This window comes from Sapajus apella, unplaced genomic scaffold, assembly GCF_009761245.1.
Source record: "Sapajus apella isolate SASKATOON/1434 unplaced genomic scaffold, GSC_monkey_1.0 scaffold151, whole genome shotgun sequence".
Taxonomy (NCBI): domain Eukaryota; kingdom Metazoa; phylum Chordata; class Mammalia; order Primates; family Cebidae; genus Sapajus; species Sapajus apella.
The window spans coordinates 808,983-831,402 of NW_022437091.1; the positions used below are offsets into that span (position 1 = coordinate 808,983).

At 45.0% G+C, this 22,420-nt stretch overlaps 1 gene segment (V, D, J or C); it reads left to right on the forward strand.

Annotated features, from left to right (window-relative positions):
• The window catches only part of LOC116541450, a 544,521-nt gene extending 522,472 nt beyond the window's left edge, over window positions 1–22,049 (forward strand). Inside the window, 4 exon segments of the C gene segment in view lie at window positions 17,386–17,658; window positions 19,510–19,554; window positions 20,433–20,540; window positions 21,489–22,049. Coding sequence covers window positions 17,386–17,658; window positions 19,510–19,554; window positions 20,433–20,539 — 425 coding nt within the window.
• Window positions 22,050–22,420: the final 371 nt, after the last annotated feature.

The window sequence follows — 22,420 nt, forward strand, 5'->3', positions numbered from 1 at the left end:
GCATTTTTGTCAGGCAGCACAGTGCTGTGATTTATAATACATTCATCTTTGGGAGTGGGACAAGATTATCAGTAAAACCTGGTAAGTAGGCAATATGTCACTAAAGTAGGAGGCTTAATGTGGCTACTGAGACCCACTAAACTTACTGCAGTATTTGGAAGGCCCAAGTGTCAAGAAATTAATGGTTTATGCAGACTTAAGTGCATTCCAATGTAGGAAGAAATGTTAAAGTAATTGCACAAAGGATAGAAGCGCTAGCTGTGGGGAAAATAAATAGCCATGTGGAGGAACAAAACATAATAGACTGAAACAGCCCAGAGAGTTGATACCAAAGAAAAAGGCAGAAAGTCTGGCTGAGCACTTCCGGTTTGTCTAACCTGGCTTGATTAGTAAATCGGGGCCATAGTTTCTTTATCTATAAAATGAAAACATTTAATATCACCTCAGATTTTGTTTTAAATTATTTCAAGGTTAATCTAATACATGTAAAAGTATTTTTTAAGGCCGGGCACGGTGGCTCAAGCCTGTAATCCCAGCACTTTGGGAGGCCGAGGCGGGTGGATCACGAGGTCAAGAGATCGAGACCATCCTGGTCAACACGGTGAAACCCTGTCTCTACTAAAACTACAAAAAATTAGCTGGGCATGGTGGCGCGTGCCTGTGGTCCCAGCTACTCAGGAGGCTGAGGCAGGAGAATTGCCTGAACCAAGGAGGCGGAGGTTGCGGTGAGCCGAGATCGCGCCATTGCACTCCAGCCTGGGTAACAAGAGTGAAACTCCGTCCCAAAAAAAAAAAAAAAAAGTATTTTTTAAATTCTTAAATGTTATCAATATGTAAAATATTATTTGTTTATAGAACCAAAACTGTCAGATCGTAGAGTTCTTTTAACATGAGAATTTGTAGGTTCTTAGTAAAATAGCCATTGATCTGTAGCCCTAGGCATTGGTAAAAAGCACTCTCTCTTTTACTGAAGTATAGTGTGGCTTGAATGCTACCCAAATGAAAAGGGCAGGGGAAGGGAAGTCATTTTGTAAAGGCATGCATTACCGTGTGAATTCTGGGAGTTACCAGAAAGTTACCTTTGGAACTGGAACAAAGCTCCAAGTCATCCCAAGTGAGTCCAATTTCCCATGCATTATCCTCTTCCTTGTTTTGTCTTTTCTCAGACAGTAACATTTGGAGCACATAAGGGGATATAATGGGCCTGCCCTTTTCTGGCTGTTTTCAGATTGAAATAAAGGGATTGTATAAAGAGCACCCATGCATCCCTTAGTATGCTCTTAGTATTGTTTTATCCAGTTTTTGTTCCCTTTTAATAGTTTTTTAAAATATAAAATAAAAAAAGCTAAGACATTGCCTATAAAGCCAATGGAAAACAGTAGATTTGCCAAAAAAAAAAAACTAAAGAGAAGACAAGTGGTGCTTTTTACCACGCTTAAAGCAGAGTGGGTGTCCTTTAATCAGAGGGATGCTTGGTTCTGGGGGCTGGATAGGACTCCAGTAAGTAACAAGGCTACCACTGAGTCACTGAGCTTCTAAAACGAGTTGACTCGGGGGAGCAGGAAGCTGCCACTCATGATGATCTGGATGCTATGGCATGAAGTTTCAGATTGATTGAAGTTAAAATTAGGGGTGATACTATGTCAGGAATCTAAAAATTGATAACTGTAATGGAAATGAAAGAAGGGCCAGTTATATTTGTTGAATAAATTGAGTTGAAAATCATGAGTTTGATGGCAATAGACCCAGAGATGTGGGCAGGTAGAAACCTTATTTCAAGTGATACACAGTAAATACCCCAAATTTGAGGCAAATGGCCTGTGTAAAAAGGAAATTAAAATGTAACCCATATCTCCTTGTAGGTGAAAATGCCATATGTCTAGGTCTTAGATACAAAAAGAATGTGTGGGCTTGTGGGTGTTTTTGACTGCCTAAGAAACACTGTGGGAAGGATGGCAACTATAAATGGATCTTCGGGAGTGGGTCCAGACTGCTGGTCAGGCCTGGTAAGGTGTCAGAGAGGCAACACAAAGATTGAGGGTAAAATGTCTTCCTGTCTCAGGAAATGATTATATAATGGAAAATGGGCTGGAGATTTTAGGAGCACTGTTACTAGAGTTCTGATGTCTGGTTCTAGCAAAAGAGCCCTAATAAAGACTAATCCCTCTCTAGAAGGAATAGGGATGAGGAGTCTTCTCCTAAGGTTTATTAGTCCTCTGCCAAAGTGTCTTGTGGATCCAGAATATTTACATCTTTGTTAGCAGTGCCAGCCCAACCGGCTCAGCCTCAGATCACCTGTCCCTCATTTGTAAAATGAGGATAACAATATTTAAGCTCGTGGCACAGTTGAGGCCCAAATGAGGTTGTGTAATATATGCGGATTATTAACCCACTTGGCTCATAATAGGTTCTCCATAAATAAGGGTTTTCTTTCCTTTCCCCTAAGTAGATCATGGGTTGAAACACCTAACATTGCAGGTCATTTTTGTATGGGGATTTGCTATAGTGTGAATTCAGGATACAACACACTCACCTTTGGCAAGGGGACTATGCTTCTAGTCTCTCCAGGTACATGTTGACCCCATCCCATCCATGTTTTCCCTTATCCGATTTAAGGCTTCCATATGTACTGTGTTTTATCCTCATGGATTGCGTCATCCTTGTTTTATTATCAATGTTCTGTGAATTTAAGATTGAGCCTCCATGGATGCTTCATTTTAACATGAAAATAGCTAATAGAAGAGTTGGAAATAACAGTAGAACTAATTCACTAGGTCAGGATAGAAAAGAGACTAATACCCTAGACAAGTAGGACAAATGTGTTTTTTCTAGAAATAGCCTAGCTTCCTGTTTAAAGCCTAGACTGTGGTCTCTCCCCAGGCACCCCTCACATTCCTCTAACCCTCCATATCCCAAATTTAGCAGTGGAATCTTAGACAATCTGTGACATATGCAGCTACAGAAATCTTTTAGTACTGAGAATATCTGCCTATTTAAACCAAAAGATCCTTAAGAACAGACACTCTTTAATATCCCATGAAGTGTCTGATATGGTCCTTTTACAAAAGTAAGTACTCGAGAAATTCTTATTTAATTGAAATTAAACACCCAAAGAAATCAAGCTTCCAGGCCAAAGGGAAGAAGAAAATTAAGCAAATGACACAGTACATTTGAGCATGTAGTGGAGAGGAAGAAACACTAGATTGGGAATCAAATAGAGCCATGTTTTGGTCTCTGCTACCAACTAGCAATGTAACTTAGACCAGATCTCTTGCTTCCCAGCCTCAGTTTCTTCATCTGTAAATGGAGAAGTGGGTCCAATGGCCTCTCAGTACCAAAAGTCTATGAATTTATCCCATTTGGGGCACTTTTTTCTCATAGGAGTAACTCAATAGCTGTATTAAATCTTGAGTGTTTTCTAACTCGTTAGAGTACATCAAGAAAAGGGGTGAAGTGGCAGAAAGGAGTTTATTGTGAGGCATCAGACACTGTGATACTCAGCGGGAGGAGAAAAACTCACCTTTGGGACAGGCACTCAGCTAAAAGTGGAACTAAGTAAGTATGAGATTCTGTTATAATTACAAAATGTATTCTGGTGACAGTAAGGAGAAAAAGTGATGTTATTTTTGTCATTATATCTTATTTTTAATCTATTACTGAAGCAGTATGAATTGTGACATCCAGACAAATGAATGAAAGTATTCAAAGACTATATAAGCATGCTTTCTTTGGGGTGGAATTTAGTGAACCACCAAGACTTTTTACAAGATACGGGACTTTCAGAAGCTCTCTTCAGCATGAGAGTTTGTAACACTGGTATTAAGCTAAATGACGCTCAGTAGAAGAGAAGAGCTAGAAGAGCAGAAAATTGCATTGTCGTGATCTAATAGATGCCTTCTACTTTCACTGCCACAAATTCAGAGGTGCATTTAGGAGAGGATATTCAAGGTCATTTTACCCATGCCCCAAAGAAACCACTCCCAATTCACTCCAGAGATTGTGCCTCCTTATGCTAAACATCATCCAAGAAGAGTCAGTGAAGTGCAGAGAAAGGAGCCCAGGGCATCGGCCGGGCGCGGTGGCTCAAGCCTGTAATCCCAGCACTTTGGGAGGCCGAGGCGGGTGGATCACGAGGTCAAGAGATCGAGACCATCCTGGTCAACATGGTGAAACCCCGTCTCTACTAAAAATACAAAAAATTAGCTGGGCATGGTGGTGCATGCCTGTAATCCCAGCTACTCAGGAGGCTGAGACAGGAGAATTGCCTGAACCCAGGAGGCGGAGGTTGCAGTGAGCCGAGATCGCGCCATTGCACTCCAGCCTGGGTAACATGAGTGAAACTCCGTCTCAACCAAAAAAAAAAAAAAAAAAAGAAAGGAGCCCAGGGCTTCTGGTTTCAGTCCAGAGCTCTAGGTTGATTTGGTCCCAACTGGCTGTGTGACATAGGAATGAGTCTTTGCCCCTCTCTGCATCTCAGACTCCTCCAGTAGATGAGGGGTCAAAGCCCTCAAAATCTGTGGTTCTGGGATCTTGCTATTATACCACCCAAGAGTTTATAGGACTCAAGAGTATGGAATCTTGTGAGTATTTCATAAATAAATTTTATAACCCTCAGGAAATAGCCCTGTTAATCAACAACCCAACTTAACATAGAAGTCATAGCCACCATCTCAATGCCTACAATGTTTAGATATGATGCTAGATGCATGACATGTAGAACTGTTTATCTCAAATAACTCTATGAGGTAAGGGGAAGTATCTTATTTTATAAAAGAAGAAACTGAGGCTCCAAGAAGGAAGTGCCCCAAATCCCAAAGCTAGTAAGTAAGGGGCCTAAATTTAAACCTGGGTCTGCCTGCCTGACCACATAAGCCCTGCTCTGTCTGCTGCATGATGTCGCAGAGCTTGTGCCCTAGTTTACTTAGAAATGAGAGGTGATGCCAATCACAGTGACTGGTGAAATGCTTGAAATTTATCTTTTCTACTTTAGATATTGCTGTGAGTTAGAGATGGCACTTCAGGAAATCTTGATGTGAATGCCTCGAGTGTCTAAAGAGTTCTCTTCTCCTTTCAGTGGCAAAACAAAAAGGACAGAGCCGCTGGGAGCATTTACCCCAGTAGGGAGAAGAGAGAGGGGAGCTGGCAGCAGCCATTCCCTTGTTCTGACTGTCCCTTTCCTTCACTGTTTCTTGTATTTTCCCCAGGCAGACAAGCCACCAGTGTAATTGATCTGCAAGAGCCTAACTTGTTTGTGAGTTACAGAGAAATGCAGGGTGAAGTCGCTTTGGATATAGAACTTTAGCTCTGAGAGGGAGTTCCAAAATATCTATTTCAAACCTCTTTATTTTCCCAGTAAGAAAATTAAGACCCAGAGAGGTTGGCTGAATTGTCATAAAGTCAGTGCAAACTAGGGATGGAACTACAACCTGGGGATCCTAGTCCTGGGGCCATATTCTGTGACTGCTGTTTGGTGAACTAAACTTCTGATAGGTAGGAAGTGTGAGATATGTTGATGAACAGGAAGAAACCAAATAGGTTTTACAAGTGGAATACAAAAATGTCCTCCTCATTATTAGCACCTTAGTATAGGCTCCCTTGACCTGCTCCCCAGAGGTAATGTAAAAATGGAAGGAAAAGGAAATGGCCCATTTTGTCACAGTGCAAATCACTGTGGGAAATACCGGAGGCTTCAAGACTATCTTTGGGGCAGGAACAAGACTCTTTGTTGAAGCAAGTAAGTTCCATGAAATAACCTGATTTATAGTACAGTTGAAGGACATCTGTTTTCATTGTTTTTTTTTTCTTTTCTGAGGGTAAGGGGACATGGTTTTGTCTGCTAGTTAAATTAGAAGATAAATTGGCAATAATAATGTTGCATTGTACAGTATCCATGGGTATCACTTTTGCAAGAAACATATATATAATAACAGACAGTAAGTGTGGAGGGATAGAACTTCCCTAGGTCCTGACTAGAACTGAAACTCTATAATTATATGAATAACTTTTTTAACTTGAATTTTAGTGACATTTTTATGTAATCCACTGTATACAAAGCAGAATCTTCAGTTGGGTTCTATCTTATTTGTCGTCATCTTCCAATGGTCTTATGAAAATTAAGGTCAAACAGTAAAATTAGATGCACCCTACCACTTTGGTACATGCATGCATAGAAACACCCTTGATAACTAACTTACGTGTGACTTCACAATCCCAGGTTATGGCCCAGTGGCAGGGTCCCATTTTGTACAGAGTTATGTCAGAGTGTGAACACAGGCTTTTAGAAGCTCGTATTTGGAACTGGCACCCAACTTCTGGTCAGTCCGAGTAAGTCAAATCTGCAGAAATATGTAGCCCCATCCTCAATAATGGGTGTATATAGATATAATTTACTCTGGTCTATAATAGATTACTATTACTACTATTTTGTTATTAATCATAACAATACTGCTAATTTCAAGTATATATTTTCTCCCATATTATTCTTTTTATCCTTTAAGGAGAATTACTGTCAACATATCAAGAGAAAAATATTTGAATTTCCTTTGAGTCAAGTTTTTTATTTGTTCATCAGTTTCCACCTCTCTGCTGAGGGTTACATAAACCTCACGATGTTTTGGTTTTTATACTGTCTTCTTATTATCTCTCTTAGAAATGCTTCCTTGGTTTTTCCTTACCTAAGCACTTAGATTTTGCAGCTCATATTTACCCAGAGTATACTTAGCTTTTAACCTCTCCCAAAACTGGCCGCCTTGTCCCAATAATTATGCACAGTAAGTCAGTTCAATTCAGTAAATGATTATTGAGTATCATCAACAACCCAGGGAATCATAGTTGGTTTAAAAAGAAAGAAACAAAAGAATTTTTAAAGCCCTAAGATAGGGCTCCTGATCTGAAGAACTTCCATTCTTATCAGAAATTAAGCATTCATAATAAAAAGTCTAATAACAATTTATATGTGAAATTTGCCAAGATAGGGGGTGGGTCCCCTGATGGCTAGAGACAGGATGGGTGTGACCATGCACAGTCCACGTCCTTTGGCAGAGAACAGGCATGATTCCCACCCCCCACCCCCACTATGTTTCTGGAAAAGGATTTGAGTCTGTTCTGTGCTGAGATCTTTGACTTTCTTGAGGACAAAAGCCCCCTTGGCAGTTAGCATCCTTGAGCAAGATGAGGACAGAAAGAGGAATGAGTCAGGCGTGAGTCACCCAAGACTCTCACTCAGCCCTGAGAGGACTCATTGACTCTGAGTCATACCAAAGCATGTTTTTAGCATGTGCCCCAGCACAGTGTGCATTTATGGGGAGGTGAAAATACATTTTTGCATATGTCCCCAGGAAAATGGTACCTTCTTCTCAAGCATGGCAGATGAAGTAGGAAAATGCCCACCTGCTTTCTGGTATCTTTAGAAATTTTCACACCCACCCAGCCTATGTAGGAGGCAATGTTTTTCACAAAGTTTTGTAAAGATTCCGTTTTTCCTAGAGGAGAAATAGCCAAAGGTTATGTTTGTTGATAGCCGTGGTGAGGAAAATGAAGGCCAACAGGTAGCATTGGGGTCTGGTGCTATTTATACACATTAGGGAGGTTCCATCAAGTCCTTATGCCACCCATTACAAGGAAAACTTTAGGATCCGCCTTTCAGGGTTTCCAGATCTTAGAGCTCCTGTGAAGGGGAGGTGTCTTCACAGAATGGGTGGGAGAAACCAGGACGTTTCTGTAATACACTTACCCAGAGTGTGACTATGGGAACAACAGACTCACTCTTGGGAAGGGGACCCAAGTGGTGGTCATACCAAGTAAGTGAGCTGGGATCCTCCTGCACAAATGGCCTCACCCACCCCCACCCCCTCCCTACCCTGTGCTGGACAGCCTCTTACCATATTTCCTTGGGAGCAGGGGAAGGACAGGCCATTCATCAATGCCATATCAAAGAATCTAGGTGGCCACTGTCCCAAATCTTTGCCTGTCCCTGGTTTCTTTCACTCTCCCCTTCTCTCTGCATCTCCACTGACCACACTCCAATTCTCATGTAAAGCTGCCCCTGCTCTTCCCTGAGGCTGAATTTCAGATTGAACAAAAAAACACAGAAGTGAGAGCTAGAGGGGACTATGGGGAAATCTTGCTCATGTTGCAGAGGGGCCTGACACTAGGATGTCGCATCTGTCCCAGACCTTGCTGATGGTCAGTGCAGAGCAGTGGAGAGGCCCCAGCCCCTTATCCCCACGCTCAATTTGGTGGAGCCACACAGCCCTTTGCTACATGACCCTCAAACCCAGTGTGAGATAAGCGGAGTGTTGGCAGTGCCCACCTGCTAGGGAACCAAGGGCTGAGTTCCTGCCCAGCTCAGGACTGTGGCCCAGGCTACGACGTCCCTGAGCCTCAGTTTTCATGACTCTAAAGTAGACAGCATGGTCTCTGTTTCCTCCCATCTTTCAAAAATTCTATGGCAATTATTGTGACTTTTTTCTCTGTAATCCTAGGGTTTCACAGAGGCAGGGCCCTGCCTGAGTCAAGGTCATTAGAAATAAAGGAATCCAAGGGCTTTGGATGCCTTGGCCTAATTCTAGATGGTAAAGAGGGAAGGATCAAAGCATAAATCACAGGAAGAGCCTAAATCCTGCATGGAGTGTTACCTCAGACAGGGATATAGAGAAATCCAACCCCTGGGTCTCCCATAGGAAGAAGACTAGGAGTGGGAACCATCAAAGAGCTCTGGAAAGGAAAAGAGAACAAGGAGCACTTCAAGAAAAGGAGGTCAGAACATCTTCAGCAAAATGTCTCATAAAATTTCCTTTGCTCTCTGTCCTCAGAGCACTTTCAGAAGCTCCTTGCATCTGACTAAAGTGTAACAGAGCCAGACCCTCAGAATATCTGCCCCAAGCAAGCAGAGTGTGATGTTTGTATTGGGGTACTGGGAACAGACATGAGGAGTTGCTGCCCTGCAGAAGGGAAGGTAGAATTTTCCTCTGGGTACACAGGGGCCAAAGAGCTCTCCAGTCCGCAGCCCATGGTTCCTGCCCCAAGGCACCAGCACTCGGGGGCTCTGAGGATAGCGGTGAAGACTCTCTACAACTCGGAGAGTATTCAGCAGGGTTTCCCAGGATGTTGTCCGGTACCACTGGGCAATTGGTAGAGGGAGGTCATATGAGGCAGTTTTTATCAAAGGCTCTCCTCACTGTGTGCATCAGGAGGAAGTTACCTACTCACATTTGGAAGAGGAACCAGCCTCATTGTTCATCCATGTGAGTGTTATAGAAAAGATCAAGGGAAATTTTGCAGACAGATTATATTATGGAAGGATACTGTAGTAGTGGGGGTCTGTGCTATGAACTGTTCCATCACTAAAGGAGTCTTTCATTGCCTGGGAGTAACTATCAGTGTCAGGTCTGATGAGATGATTGAGGCTGTGCCAGACAAGGGTTTTGCACAATGATTTCAGAGGACAAATCCCCAAGTTTTGAAAAAAGACTTCACTCTTGGTTAGGTTTCTAAAACAGAAATTCCTTCTTGGCAACCAAAGGGTCTACTCTGTCCCCTCACTTCTATGTCGCTTATGGCTGCGACGCTGTCACTACCTCCCCTAGAATCCATGAGATATCTTCCCCTAAATTAGAGCATACCAGCCAGACTGCTGAGGCACTGTGTGGTACTGGAATGGGTGGTACAGGGATGGGTTTCTGGGCTTCTGGCTGCAGGAAGCCTCATCCTTCCCCCCAGTGTAAAGCATTGCTGGGAATCATCCCCTTATGAGCTACTATTTACTGAATGCCTGACATGTACCAGTGGCCATTCTCTGTCTTTCAGGTAATTCTTATTCAATGATCACATGCAGCCTAATGATAGGCAGCTGGTATTATGCCTGTTTTCTAGGTAAGGTAGCTGGTATTATGCCCATTTTGTAGGTGAGGAAACAGACTTGGGAAAAGTAACTTATCCAAGATTATATAGCCAGGTGTGACAGACCTAGAGTTTAACTCATATCTATTTGACTCTAGGGCTTTGAAATTAATCATGCCACCATCATGCCTCCTGCATTCTGTGAAGGAAGACCTCACACCTCAAAGGCCATCTGTTTGGTCTTTGGTTTGCCCATCCCGAGCCTTCTTACGGCGACCGTGGCATGGTGACTCAGCACTTCTGAAGAGATTAGTAAAGTCATTGGGTTCGGGAGCACGAAATCAGTATGGCAGGGAGGGAAGGAGAAACTTTAGGGGGCCTATTTATTGGGCATAAAGTTACAGAGAAAGAGAAATTTATCATCAAAGCCATGGAATAGACTGCTTAAAAGCTTTGCTCCCCCGCCGGGCGCAATGGCTCACGCCTGTAATCCCAGCACTTTGGGAGGCCGAGGCGGGTGGATCACGAGGTCAAGAGATCGAGACCATCCTGGTCAACATGGTGAAACCCCGTCTCTACTGAAAATACAAAAAATCAGCTGGGCATGGTGGCGCATGCCTGTAATCCCAGCTACTCAGGAGGTTGAGGAAGGAGAATTGCCTGAACCCAGGAGGCGGAGGCTGCAGTGAGCCGAGATCGCGCCATTGCACTCCAGCCTGGGTAACAAGAGCAAAACTCCGTCTCAAAAAAAAAAACAACAAAAAAACGCTTTGCTCCCAAGAGAGAAGCTGTGAATGTGTGAGGGTCATAGGCAGCTGGCAGAGAGCAGGATTTTGTATTGTGTTGTACCAGGGTGTAGACTCCGGCAGGAGAGCACTTACTTTTGGGAGTGGAACAAGACTCCAAGTGCAGCCAAGTGAGTACCCAAACTTAGGCTCCGGCCAAAGACACAAAGAGCCCCTACTCTGCTTTCTCAGATGATGAATCTGTGCCTTCTCAACTAATTTTTCACTTTTCTTTATGAAGCTTGAATATTTTGAATTTTTAATTCCTAGCCAGTAGCTTAACAGTAGTTTGTTTTCTAACAGTAGCATTTGCCAGTGGGAATTGGCCATTTCATCATTGCAGAGACAGATTCCTTTAAGACAAAAGATCTTTATCAGAAAAGAAACTGATTATGCCAAAAGATTTATTTTTGTTACCATTTAGTTTTCATGAAAGGTGATGACTCTGGGCATTGGACATACTTTCTCAAAACTGCACATCAATTTGAGAGATACAGGAAGAACTTAAACCCTAAATAATGCCATAAAAATAAAAAGTTTATTAAAATGAACCATAGAGAAGTTAAAGAAGAAATGAAATAGTCCTAATAAAAGAAGATAGCAGAACTGCATTAGAAATGAATTGAAATGTTTAGAGGGTTTATGCATTCAAAAAATATTGATTGGACAATTATTTTATTCCAAGCACTATGCTAAGTATGAGGAAGGGAAGGAGAGGAAGGAGAGGGAAGGAAGGAGGGAGGGAGGGAGGATATCTGCTATCCAGGGAAGGGGGGAGAGTCTCTGCCATCCAGGAGCTCAGAATGCAAACAGGCAACTGTAGCCCATTGTCATCATGTCATAGTGGAGGTAACTGCAAGTTGCAATGGCAGCACAACAGAAGACAGGACTAGCCACCTATTCTCATTGCCTGGTACATACACACATCCTCCACTATACCTTAAGCTTCATGAGGGCAGGACCCTTTTTCATCCTCACATGTCTACGGCTCAGCACAGTGCCTGGCATATAGGTGCCACCAAACAAATGATTGTGGAAAAATAATGCCTTCTGGCTAGAAGAGTCATGGTTTAGACATTAACAAGTATTCTCTAACAGAGAGAGTTCTTCGACCTCAAAACCAGGAGATTGCAGAATCCATCCAGATGTACGTGGTGGGAGGAGGCCCGTCTCTCAGGGAAGAGCACCTCTGTATTTTTCTGTTCACATGTGTGCTTCATCAAAGCCTCTTCTCAGCCATGGGTTCAGGCTGAATTTAGGAAGCTGGAAACCTACCATATTTCTCAAGCAGAGATCAGAGGTGAAAGGTTTACAATATGTTGATAAGGAAGCAGCACAAATGGGTTCTAGCAGCAAAAAGGAAAGAGGTCTAATGATAAATACATGAAGTCTGTCTCCACTTGAGAGACTACCCAGAAAATATTTGTTCTAAGGAAATTTTTCTCCATTAGGAGCAGAATCATCTTGGAAACAAAAGCTCCAAGGTATATTAGAAAGGTATGTAGGAAGAAGACCAAAAGGTCACATTTGGAAAAAGGCGTTAACGCTGCCATTGTTTCTAGTAGGCAAACCCTGCAAAGTGTTGGGGCAGCATAGATCCTGCATGCTGACGACCGCATATAATCTGTCCTGGAGCTGTTCTGACAGTGGTGGGAGCATTTGCTGCACAGCTGCCTTGGTATTCCGAAATTGCCAAAATAAAATGAAGCTATTTAGTGATGAGTAGAAATAAAGAACCAGCACCAGTGAGGCCTCTAATGCATCTGCAGGAGTGAGTAGGAGGAATTAAGACCTGGTAGGTGAGACTTTTCTCTCTTGTCAGAGAAAGTTTGACTTGGGGGAGCCTGGAAAACAGGGACAGGAGATGGAGTGCCCCAGCCAGGCTGGCTCTGCCCAGGTTTAGAGTTCTTGTAAAGCACCATCTGATTGTGTATCATCTGGTGGCTACAATAAGCTGAATTTTGGAGCAGGGACCAGGCTGGCTGTACACCCATGTGAGTATGACCCTGCAAGTGATCAGCACAAAAAGAACTGACCACTAGTCTATGAGAAAACAGGCGATGATTTATAGCAAAGTTGGGGATATATTAAGAAGCACTCATTTTCCATTTCTACAAGCTCTCTTGGTGACTTAAAATGTTCCCATTTCTCATATTAAATACAGAAGTGCCAAGAGCCAATTGAGTAAATGAAAATCTGAGCAGAATAATTTATAGAAACATACAAAGAGTTCCAGATACTCTGTGCTTTCAAGCGAAGCCAATAATATCGGCACCAGATAATCTGAACATTTAGGAAATTAGCTAAATGCCCTTGGGGGAAAAAGATGAATTACTGGCAAACACAAATTCTCTTTTATTGCAGCAGGTAGCTAAATTCCCTGGATTGGCTAATAAGCATGGTATGGGGATACCTACTCATAGAACCTTCCTCTGTGGAGTTAGAAGCGTTTTCAACTTCCTCCTAAGGGTAAAGGCAGCGTAGAGGGAGCCCACAGACCTCGGGAAAATTTGGGCTCTACTATTACTAGCTGTTTTCTATAAAGCTTCCACTTTCTCAACAGAAAAAGGGCAATAACTACATCATCATCATATGAGATAAAGGCCAAAATGTAAAAAGTAATCAATAAGTAGTAGCTTTTCTAAAATATAATTATTATCGAGGCTTTGCTTATACTAAGATTTACATTATCATAAAGGGAAAGGGGAATCGCTTCCTTGGGAAATAAAAGATGTAAGCAGCAAAGACCCAGTGAGCTGTTTAGAATGCTGCTCTGAGACCCCAGTGGGTTCCAGCAGATCAGCATCAAGAAGGTTATCTCAAAGACCTTACCCGCAGTGGGGTACAGCAGTGCTTCCAAAATAATCTTTGGATCAGGGACCAGACTGAGCATCCAGCCAAGTAAGTAGAATGAAGGAGGAGAGCAAGGGAGGGTGGACAACTATTTCTTATTTGTCTAAAATGCCGAGTTTAAGCCCAGGTATTTTCCTCCGTAGGCTCCCAAAAGGTTTCTTCCACCCATCCCCAGAAAATCCTCCCATCCTTAGGATGGGACCTTAGGAACCATGAGGCAGGCCATGAGAAAGTACTCCTGAACCTTCCACAAACATATCCAAGACACCGCTACTTGGAATTGGGGCTTTGTTCTACTGAACTCTTGGTTTATTTGAAATCATAACTTCAGCCCAGGGCACCACAGCAGAATGGGGCAGGAGGAGAAGTGTACATATCAGAAGCAAAATTTCAATGCAAAAGAGCAGAAGGTCTAACTCTTAGGAGTGTGATTCTCCTGTCTTGTCGGGGAGATCAGTGCTTCTCTTATTTAAGTAATAGATAGGTCCCGTGAGTTTCTGCAATGGTGTTACCTGCGGTGTGAATACCGGAGGAGCAACTGGTAAACTCACATTTGGGAAAGGGACCCATGTGTTCGTTATATCTGGTGAGTCATCCCACGTGGCACCATTTGCGACCCCATGGGCCAGTGTCACTAATCCTTTCTTTGGGGATATCACTTATTAGTATGGTGAAGCTCGCTGAAGATGTAACTAATTGTCTTACAGAGGTCTGGGAAGGGAAAAGCATCATTATCTATCTTGAATATTCATGTTTCTCTAGGTCAAACACGTCAAAATTTGACTTTAATCGTTCAATGGATATTGTTAAATGCCTTCTATGTGACTATCAGTCTATAAAATGTTAGACTGAGTATGAAGCCTAGGATGGATTCCTGTCCTGTCCCCAAGTTGCACAAAAACAAGATAAAGGCACAGAACTACTGTGAATTAAGCAGCCTGAAAACTGTTTTAGTATTGACCAGTTAATGATGTCAACGGACACAGTAGGGACTGAGAGGGGACAGGGTGCTGGCTGAAAAGGTGGTCTAGATTGAGAGAGTTTCATACAGTACAAACGATTCATTGAGCCCTGAAAGATGGATAAGATCTGTATGGGCAGAGAAAGGAAAGAAGGGGAGTTCCAGGCATAGAGAACAACAAGAATAAGGCATGAACTTGGGAATAAACAAGGCACATGCATTGTAGCCTAAGTAAACATCTGATAATAAAATTGGTTGAAAAGCAGTCAGAGAAAATGTCTTTTTAGGCATAGAAAAAGAAAATACTAGAGCATTCAAGAGAATACAGAAATTAAGGCGGGGGCCAGCAACTGGGAAACAATCTGATTTAGAGATACAGACTAGAAGTAAAGGTGAGAGGAACAAGCTGTGGCATAGCAGACCTCCCCTCCTTCCTCAGTGGGCTCTGAGAGGGGTCATCCCACACCTCAGAGGAGGAGAAACCTAAGGGATTCTGTAATAGAAACACTGGGAGTGGTATGAAGGTGTTACCTCCCAGATGAAAGTTAGCAAAGGAACCAGCATTTCCATTTCTCCCAGTACATCTGCCCATGCTCAGTTTCCTGAGGCTCACCAGAGCCTCAGCGGGAACCAGAGTCAGTGTCACTAATTCTGATTTCTGGGTCCCTCGTGCCTAACTACAGGGAATAGATTTAATGGTAAGGGAGCTTTCAATCACTGCTGTGCCCATAGGGACCTAAAGCACTAGAGCACATGTGCTTCTGCAGTTCATTTTGAATTTAAAGGACAGTTTAGGATCTAGAATAGCTGAACTTCCACATTGAAAAATTGGTTCAGTCTTGCTAAGCCTACCTTCTGATACCAACAGTGATGGGATGTGTTTTTCTTACTAGGGTAAAATAGGATGTCGCTCCCCAAAGGGCTCTGGCAGACAGACCTCTAAAGACCTCTAAATTAAAAGTGGCAAAGAGATAAGGTTGCACTAGAGGTATACATGGGGATGAAAGTATAAAAAGGCTAAAAAAAAAACCAAGTACATCTAAACTCAGCCCCTGCTTCCATTTCTCAGTCTTGTGTTCTGCAGCATTACGCTTTCTAGACCAACACTGTGCAACAGAACTTTGTGTGGCAATGGAAATGTTCTGTCCATCTGCACTGTCCAATACACTAGCCACCAGCTGCATGTGGCTATTGAGCTCTTGAGAGGGAGTTTTCATTTTTAATTGAAAAAATTTTATTTCACATTAATTTTCATTTAAATAGCCACACGTAGCTAGAGACTATTGTACTAGACAGAGCAGTCTAGACCATCTCCAGTCTGACACCCACTGGCCCCAGGACTTGAGTGAGTGTTTAACCAGGACTCAAAGTTGGGCTTCTGCCCCTCCAAAGCAACCCCCTTTCCTCTTTAAAGCCAACCTGCATCTGGTGGCCCCTGATCCTCTGCCTTGTGGATCAGCACTTCCAGACTCTTCTGTCCCCCTCTGCAGTGCTGCCCAAGACCCCCACTGATGTCTAACAATTAGGGGGATGTGTTGGTGGAGCCAATGGCTTTCTGTCTATCCCTTCCCAGCTAAGGAACTATGTGGTAAGGCCTTCACCCACAGTGATGTCAGGCTGCCCAGGTGTGGGGAGGTTGGAGGGAAGTAGGCAGAATCCTTTGGGGCAGAGCTCTAGATGTCTCTTCCCTCTGACCGTGGAGCCCACCCCTGCTCCACTGCTCCAGGGGCAGCCCCACGCTGCAGGCAGCTCTGCCTCCACTCAGCATCCCAGGGGCTGATTTCTTTAGTTTTGGATCCAGCTGGATGTCTGCATTGCTGAGGCCACCATGGCTGGCTCAGCAAGTGGGGACTAATCACCAAGGTCTGAGAAATCTTGTGTGCATGTGAGAGGCTGTGGGAGCAGAGAACCACTGGGTGGGAAATTCTAATCCCCACCCTGCTGGAAACTCTCTGGGTGGCCCCAACATGCTAATCCTCCAGCAAACCTCTACTTCCTCAAAAGGCAGGAGGTTGGAAAGAATAAACAATGAGAGTCACATTAGAAACACAAAATCCTACGGAAATACTAAAGAATGAGTCTCAGCCCTAAGGAAAAGCCTCCAGCAGCTCCTTTCTGAGGGTGAAGGATAGATACCGTGGCTCTGCGTGGCTCACTAGCACTTTATCACGGCTGTATTCTGGCAGGGTCAATGGCTCCAACTAACATTTGTTTGGTACTTTACAGTTTATTAAATAGATTTTTATATGGAGAAGCTCTCATTTCTTTCTCAGAAGAGCCTGGCTAGGAAGGTAGATGAGGCAACGTATTCATTTTGCAGATTAAATTCCTGAGACATAAGGAGCTGCTGTGACTTGCTCAAGGCCTTATATCAAGTAAACGGTAGTGCTAGGGCTTGGACACAGATGTTCTGATTTATAGTTCAAAACTAGGAGAGAGAAATCTCCTGGTGATATGATAGATTTCCCAGCTTCATGCCAACGTGCCATAAACCTCCCATTCTTCTAATGCCCAGCCTAAGTCAGAAAGACCCCTCCAGATTCCAAGATGTACAGCTTGCTTTGCTGGGCCTTTTTGCATGCCTGCCTTTGCTCTGCCAGAGTTACACTGCTGGGGTTTTGAAGAAGAGCCTACTAAGCAGAAGTATAAGCAGTACTATTAAGTAGCCCTGCATTTCAGGTTTCCTTGAGTGACAGACCTGGCAGAGAATGTTCACTGAAATCATGGCCTCTTGGCCAAGATTGATAGCTTGTGCCTGTCCCTGAGTCCCAGTCCATCACGAGCAGCTGGTTTCTAAAATGCTATTTCCCATGTAAAGCCTGAGACTGTGACTTGCCAGCCCCACAGAGCCCCGCTCTTGTCCATCACAGGCATCTGGACTCCAGCCAGGGTTGGGACAAAGAGGGAAACAAGATCATCTCCTAACCCTGATCCTCTTGTCCACAGATATCCAGAACCCTGACCCTGCCGTGTACCAGCTGAGAGACTCTAAATCCAGCAACTCCTCTGTCTGCCTATTCACTGATTTTGATTCTAAAATGAATGTGTCAGAAAGTAAGGAGTCTGAAGTGTACATCACAGACAAAACTGTGCTAGACATGAAGTCTATGGACTCCAAGAGCAACGGTGCCGTGGCCTGGAGCAGCAATTCCAATTTTAAATGCACAGACGCCTTCAACGGCAGCTCTCTTCCAGCAAACACCTTCTTCTCCGGCTCAGGTAAGGGCAGCTTCGGTGCTTTTGCAGGCTCTTTCCTTGCTTCAGGAGTGGCCTGGTTCTGCCCAGAGCTCTGGTCAATAGTGTCTAAAACTCCTCTGATTGGTGGTCTCAGCCTCATCAGTTGCCACCAAAGCCCTTACTTTACTAAGAAACAGTGAGCCCTGTCCTGGCAGTCCAGAGAATGACACGGAGAAAAAAGCAGATGAAGAGAAGTTGGCAGGAGAGGGTACTTGTCCAGCCTCAGTCTCTCCCAGAGTCCCCCCCTGCCTGCCTTTGCTTGGACTGTATGCCCCTTACTGCTTTTCCAGGCCCCATTCTAAAGCCCTTCTCTGAGCTGCCTCTCCTTATTTCTCCCTGTCTGCCAAAAGATCTTTCCCAGCTCACTCAGTCTCACTCAGTCGCTCATCAACTCACCAACCACTGATTGTGCCGGTACAGGAATGTACCAGGTGCGGAAGTGGAGGAATAAAGTCAGATGAGGGGTCTGCCCGGAGGAAGCTTCATATTAGTTGAGGGAGCCCTTCTGTCAGCTGGGGAATGTCCATATAACTTCAGACTGGAATATATTTTAACTGGGGGTTGAGAAAACAGCCACCTTCAGTACAAAATTCAGAGAAGGGCTCTCTGAAGAAAGGCTACTTGAAGGTACCAGCCATACCAAGGGCAGGGAGAGGACCCTACAGAGACCTGGGACAGGAGCTCAATGAGAAAGCAGAAGAGCAGCAGGCGTGAGTTTAATGAAAGAGACAGAGCTGGATCACAGGGCCTCCTGGGTCGTGAGAGGCCAGACAGTATTCTAAGTATACCAGGAAGCTGTTAATCAGCTTCAAGCAGGGAAGGGACACCTAATTTGCTTTGCTTTTTTTTTTTTTTTTTTTTTTTTCTTTTTTTTTGAGACAGTTTCACTCTTGTTGCCCAGGCTGGAGGGCAGTGGTGCAACCTCAGCTCACTGCAACCTCTGCCTCCCAGGGTCAAACAATTCTCCTGCCTCAGCCTCCCAAGTACCTGGGATTGCATGTGCCTCCCACCACACCCAGTTAATTTTTTTATATTTTCATCAGAGACGGGGTTTCACTACGTTGGCTAGGCTGGTCTAGAACTCCTGACCTCAGGTGATCATCCGCCCACCTCAGCCTCCCAAAGTGCTGGGATTACAGGCATGAGCCACCACGCCCTGCCTGCTTTTTTTAAAGATCAAGCTGATTGCTGTGTGGAGAGTGGGTTGTAAGCCAAGAGTAGAAGCAGAAAGGGAAAAACTGAAACAGAGATGATAGAGGCCTGGGCAGGGTGGTGGCAGGGAAGTGACCAACACCATTCAGGTTTCAAAGGTAGAACCATGCAGGGATGAGAAGACAAAGAGGGGATCAAGGGAGGCAGCTAGATTTTAGCCTGAGCAGCTGAGTCAGATAGTGCTGTTTACTAAGATGAAACCAAGGAACAAATTCGGGGTACAGGGATTAAACTTTTTGGAACACATGAAAGTACTTGTTTATACTCTGGATGGCCCTTGTGACTGTGCCCGCCTCACTGCCTCTATTGGACTCCAGAATGACGCTGCACGAGGGCAGGGTCCATGTGTGATGGCACCCTGTGGCCTGTGTCATGTAACATGTACTTTGTGCAATCAGTGTACATTGAGTAAATAGAAACAGTATCCAGAAGTCGAGGCATTGCTCCTGCCAGGGCCAGGGGCTCTCCCTAGCAGCTGCCATAGGCTGTAAGTTCTCTCCAGATCACTCCACGAGGAAGTACGGAAAGGCTGTCAATCACCTGCCCAAAAACTAGGGGGTCTGGGGTGGGAGAGTCAGCCTGCTCTGGATGCTGAGAAAATGTCTGTGTTTTTCCTTTTAGAAAGTCTCTGCGATGCCAGCCTTGTTGAGAAAAGCTTTGAAACAGGTAAGATAGGGGGGTCTAGCCTGGGTTTTTGCACAGGGTTGAGGAAGTGGTGAACCCGCAATGACCCTGACTGGATGAGGGAATGGGAAGGAATGAGTAGATATGGGAATGAATGATGAATGCAAACAGCAGTTCAAGACCTGCTCAGAGCTGGGTGGGGTCTCTCCTGAATCCCACTCACCATCTCTGACTTTCCATTCTAAGTACTTTGAGGATGAGTTTCTAGCTTCCATAGACCAAGGACTCTCTTATCCCTCTGTATTTCTTTCAATAGCTCCACTGTCAAGAGAGCCAGAGAGAGCTTCTGGGTGACCCAGCGCAAAATTTCCAACTCCTTTAGGGATAGCCCTCAACTAACCAGGTCATCCTGAGGACAGTTTCACTCCACAGCCAACAGGCTTTGCCTTCTTTCAAGAAAAGCAACAGTACTCACGTAGGCTCTAGGCAATGGTCCTGTCTCTCAAAAATCCCCCACCACTCCACACCCACCCTGGGCCCATATTCCTTTCTGTTTGAGTTGTTATTGAGTCATCCCTCCCGTGGCTGCTGAACTCACTAAGGGGCCCATCTAGACCCAAGGGATGGTGACGATAAATTCTGAGCACCTACCCCATACCCAGAAGGGCTCAGAAATTTTAAAAGGGCCAAGTCTAGTCAGTGTTTTTGTCTTGAAACACAACACTATTGGCCCTGGAAGAATGCACAAAATATGTCTGCAAGGGAATATGCACCAAAGCTACAAGGGGGCAGCGATGCAGGAGCTGCAGGCCTCCCTCGCCCAGCCTGCTCTGCCTTGGGGGAAACCGTCTGTGTATCCTGCAGCCATGCAGGCCTCAGACAGGCAAGCCCATAACCGCAGTGGCCTCTTGGTTTTACAGATATGAACCTAAACTTTCAAAACCTGTCAGTGATTGGGTTCCGAATCCTCCTCCTGAAAGTGGCCGGCTTTAATCTGCTCATGACGCTGCGGCTGTGGTCCAGCTGAGGTAAGAGGTGTTGAAGCTGGGGTGGGGGTTAGGGGCGCAGGTCTCTGGGTGCATCCTAAGCTCTGAGAGCAAACCTCCCTGCAGGGTCTTGCTTTTAAAAAGTCCAAAGCCTGAGCCCACCAAACTCTTCTAGTTGTTCCTGTTACCAGCTCTTCTTGTTCAGTAACAACGGCCTGAAACGCTATAAAAGACACTCGTTTCAGCCGCCTCTGTTGAACCTCTCCCCTATGAGGTAGGAAATGAGGAAACTGAGGCCACACAGCTACTGAGTAGAAGCAGAGAGACATCATTTACACCGCAGGCCTTATGTTGTACTTTCTCACCCTGTGACTGAAAGGAGCCCCCAAGGCCTCTCCTCATGTCCTCTCTCCCCACTATGGCTCTCTTAGCTCACTAGTAAGAAGACATTACACTCATATTATACCCTAATCCTGGCTACAGTCTCCACGCCCCCTTCCCCCAGGGCCCCCAGTCATCTTGCTGACAACTGCATCCTTTTCCGTCACCATCAAATAGGTTGGGTGCGGGGGCTCACGCCTGTAATCCCAGCACTTTGGGAGGCAGAGGTGGGAGGAGCACAGGAGTTGGAGACCAGCCTGGGCAACATAGGGAGACCCCGCCTCTACAAAAAGTAAAAACAATTAGCCAGGTGGGGTGGTTCATGCCTGTAGTCCCAGCTACTTAAGAGGCTACGGTGGGAGGATTGCTTGAGCCCGGGAAGTTTGAGGCTGCAATGAGCTGTGATTGCACCACTGTACTCCAGCCTGGAAGACAAAGCAAGATCCTGTCTCAAAAAATAGAAAAATTAAAAAGAAAAAGAAAACTCCGGGGTTCATTTGCTCCTAGAACTCTACCACACAGCCCCAAACAGAGCCATCTCCATCACACCCCTGACAGTCCTGGGTCCTCCTCAGTGTCCAGCCTGACTCCTGTTCTTCCTCATTCCAGGTCCGAAAGATTATAAGAGAGCCTGTGCTCCCTTGCACCTTCATCCGCACCACCCCTCCTCTCCCTCTCCAAGCAAAGGGGACGCTCCCACCCCCACGGAGGAGAAAGCTGCTACCACCTCTGTGCGCTCCCCTCCCCCCTCCTCCCCCCCACAATGCCACCAACTGGATCCTACCCGAATTTGTGACGAAGATTGCTGAAGAGCTGCCAAACACTGCTGCCACCCCGTTCCCTTATTGCTGCTTGTCACTGCCTGACATGCATGGCAGAGGCAAGGCTGCGGCAGCCTCGCCTGGCTGTGCAGATCCCCTCCCGCTCCCCAGAGACTGCCTCCACCATCCCACAGATGATGGATCCTCAGTGGGTTCTCTTGGGCTCTAGGTCCTAGAGAATGTTGTGAGGGGGTTATAATTTTTTAAATAATGTTCATAAAGAAATACATATTATTCTCAAGATGTGGCGGAAATTAATCTCATTATCGAGGCCCTGCTATGCTGTGTATCTGGGCATGTTGTATATCTTGCTGCCCCATGGCTTCATTAAAAATGACTTGGAAGAGCAGAGACTGTGCCTCTGTTTGATTGGGTTTGGTTGGGTTTTCTGCTTGCTGGTGATCACTAGCTGGGCAGAGAAAAACCACGGCATTTGTCCATGACGCTGTCCAGGAAGCCTCCTTCAACAAGCTGCCTAAGTCACCCTCTTGGAATAACCTCTAAAAGCTTCCACTTAGCAGGCTATGCTGAGGGCCAGGAAAACCCACCTACCAGCTTGGGTCCCTCCTCTTCCATTCTCATGCCATACCACGGGACCACCCAAATCAGGAGCCCAGACACATGGGTGTCAGTGACCTGAAGCAGATAAGGACCACACAGCAAGCATCCCCAAAATGCCACCCACTGTCTCCTGTCCTACAGCCGCATTTCCTTTGCCTC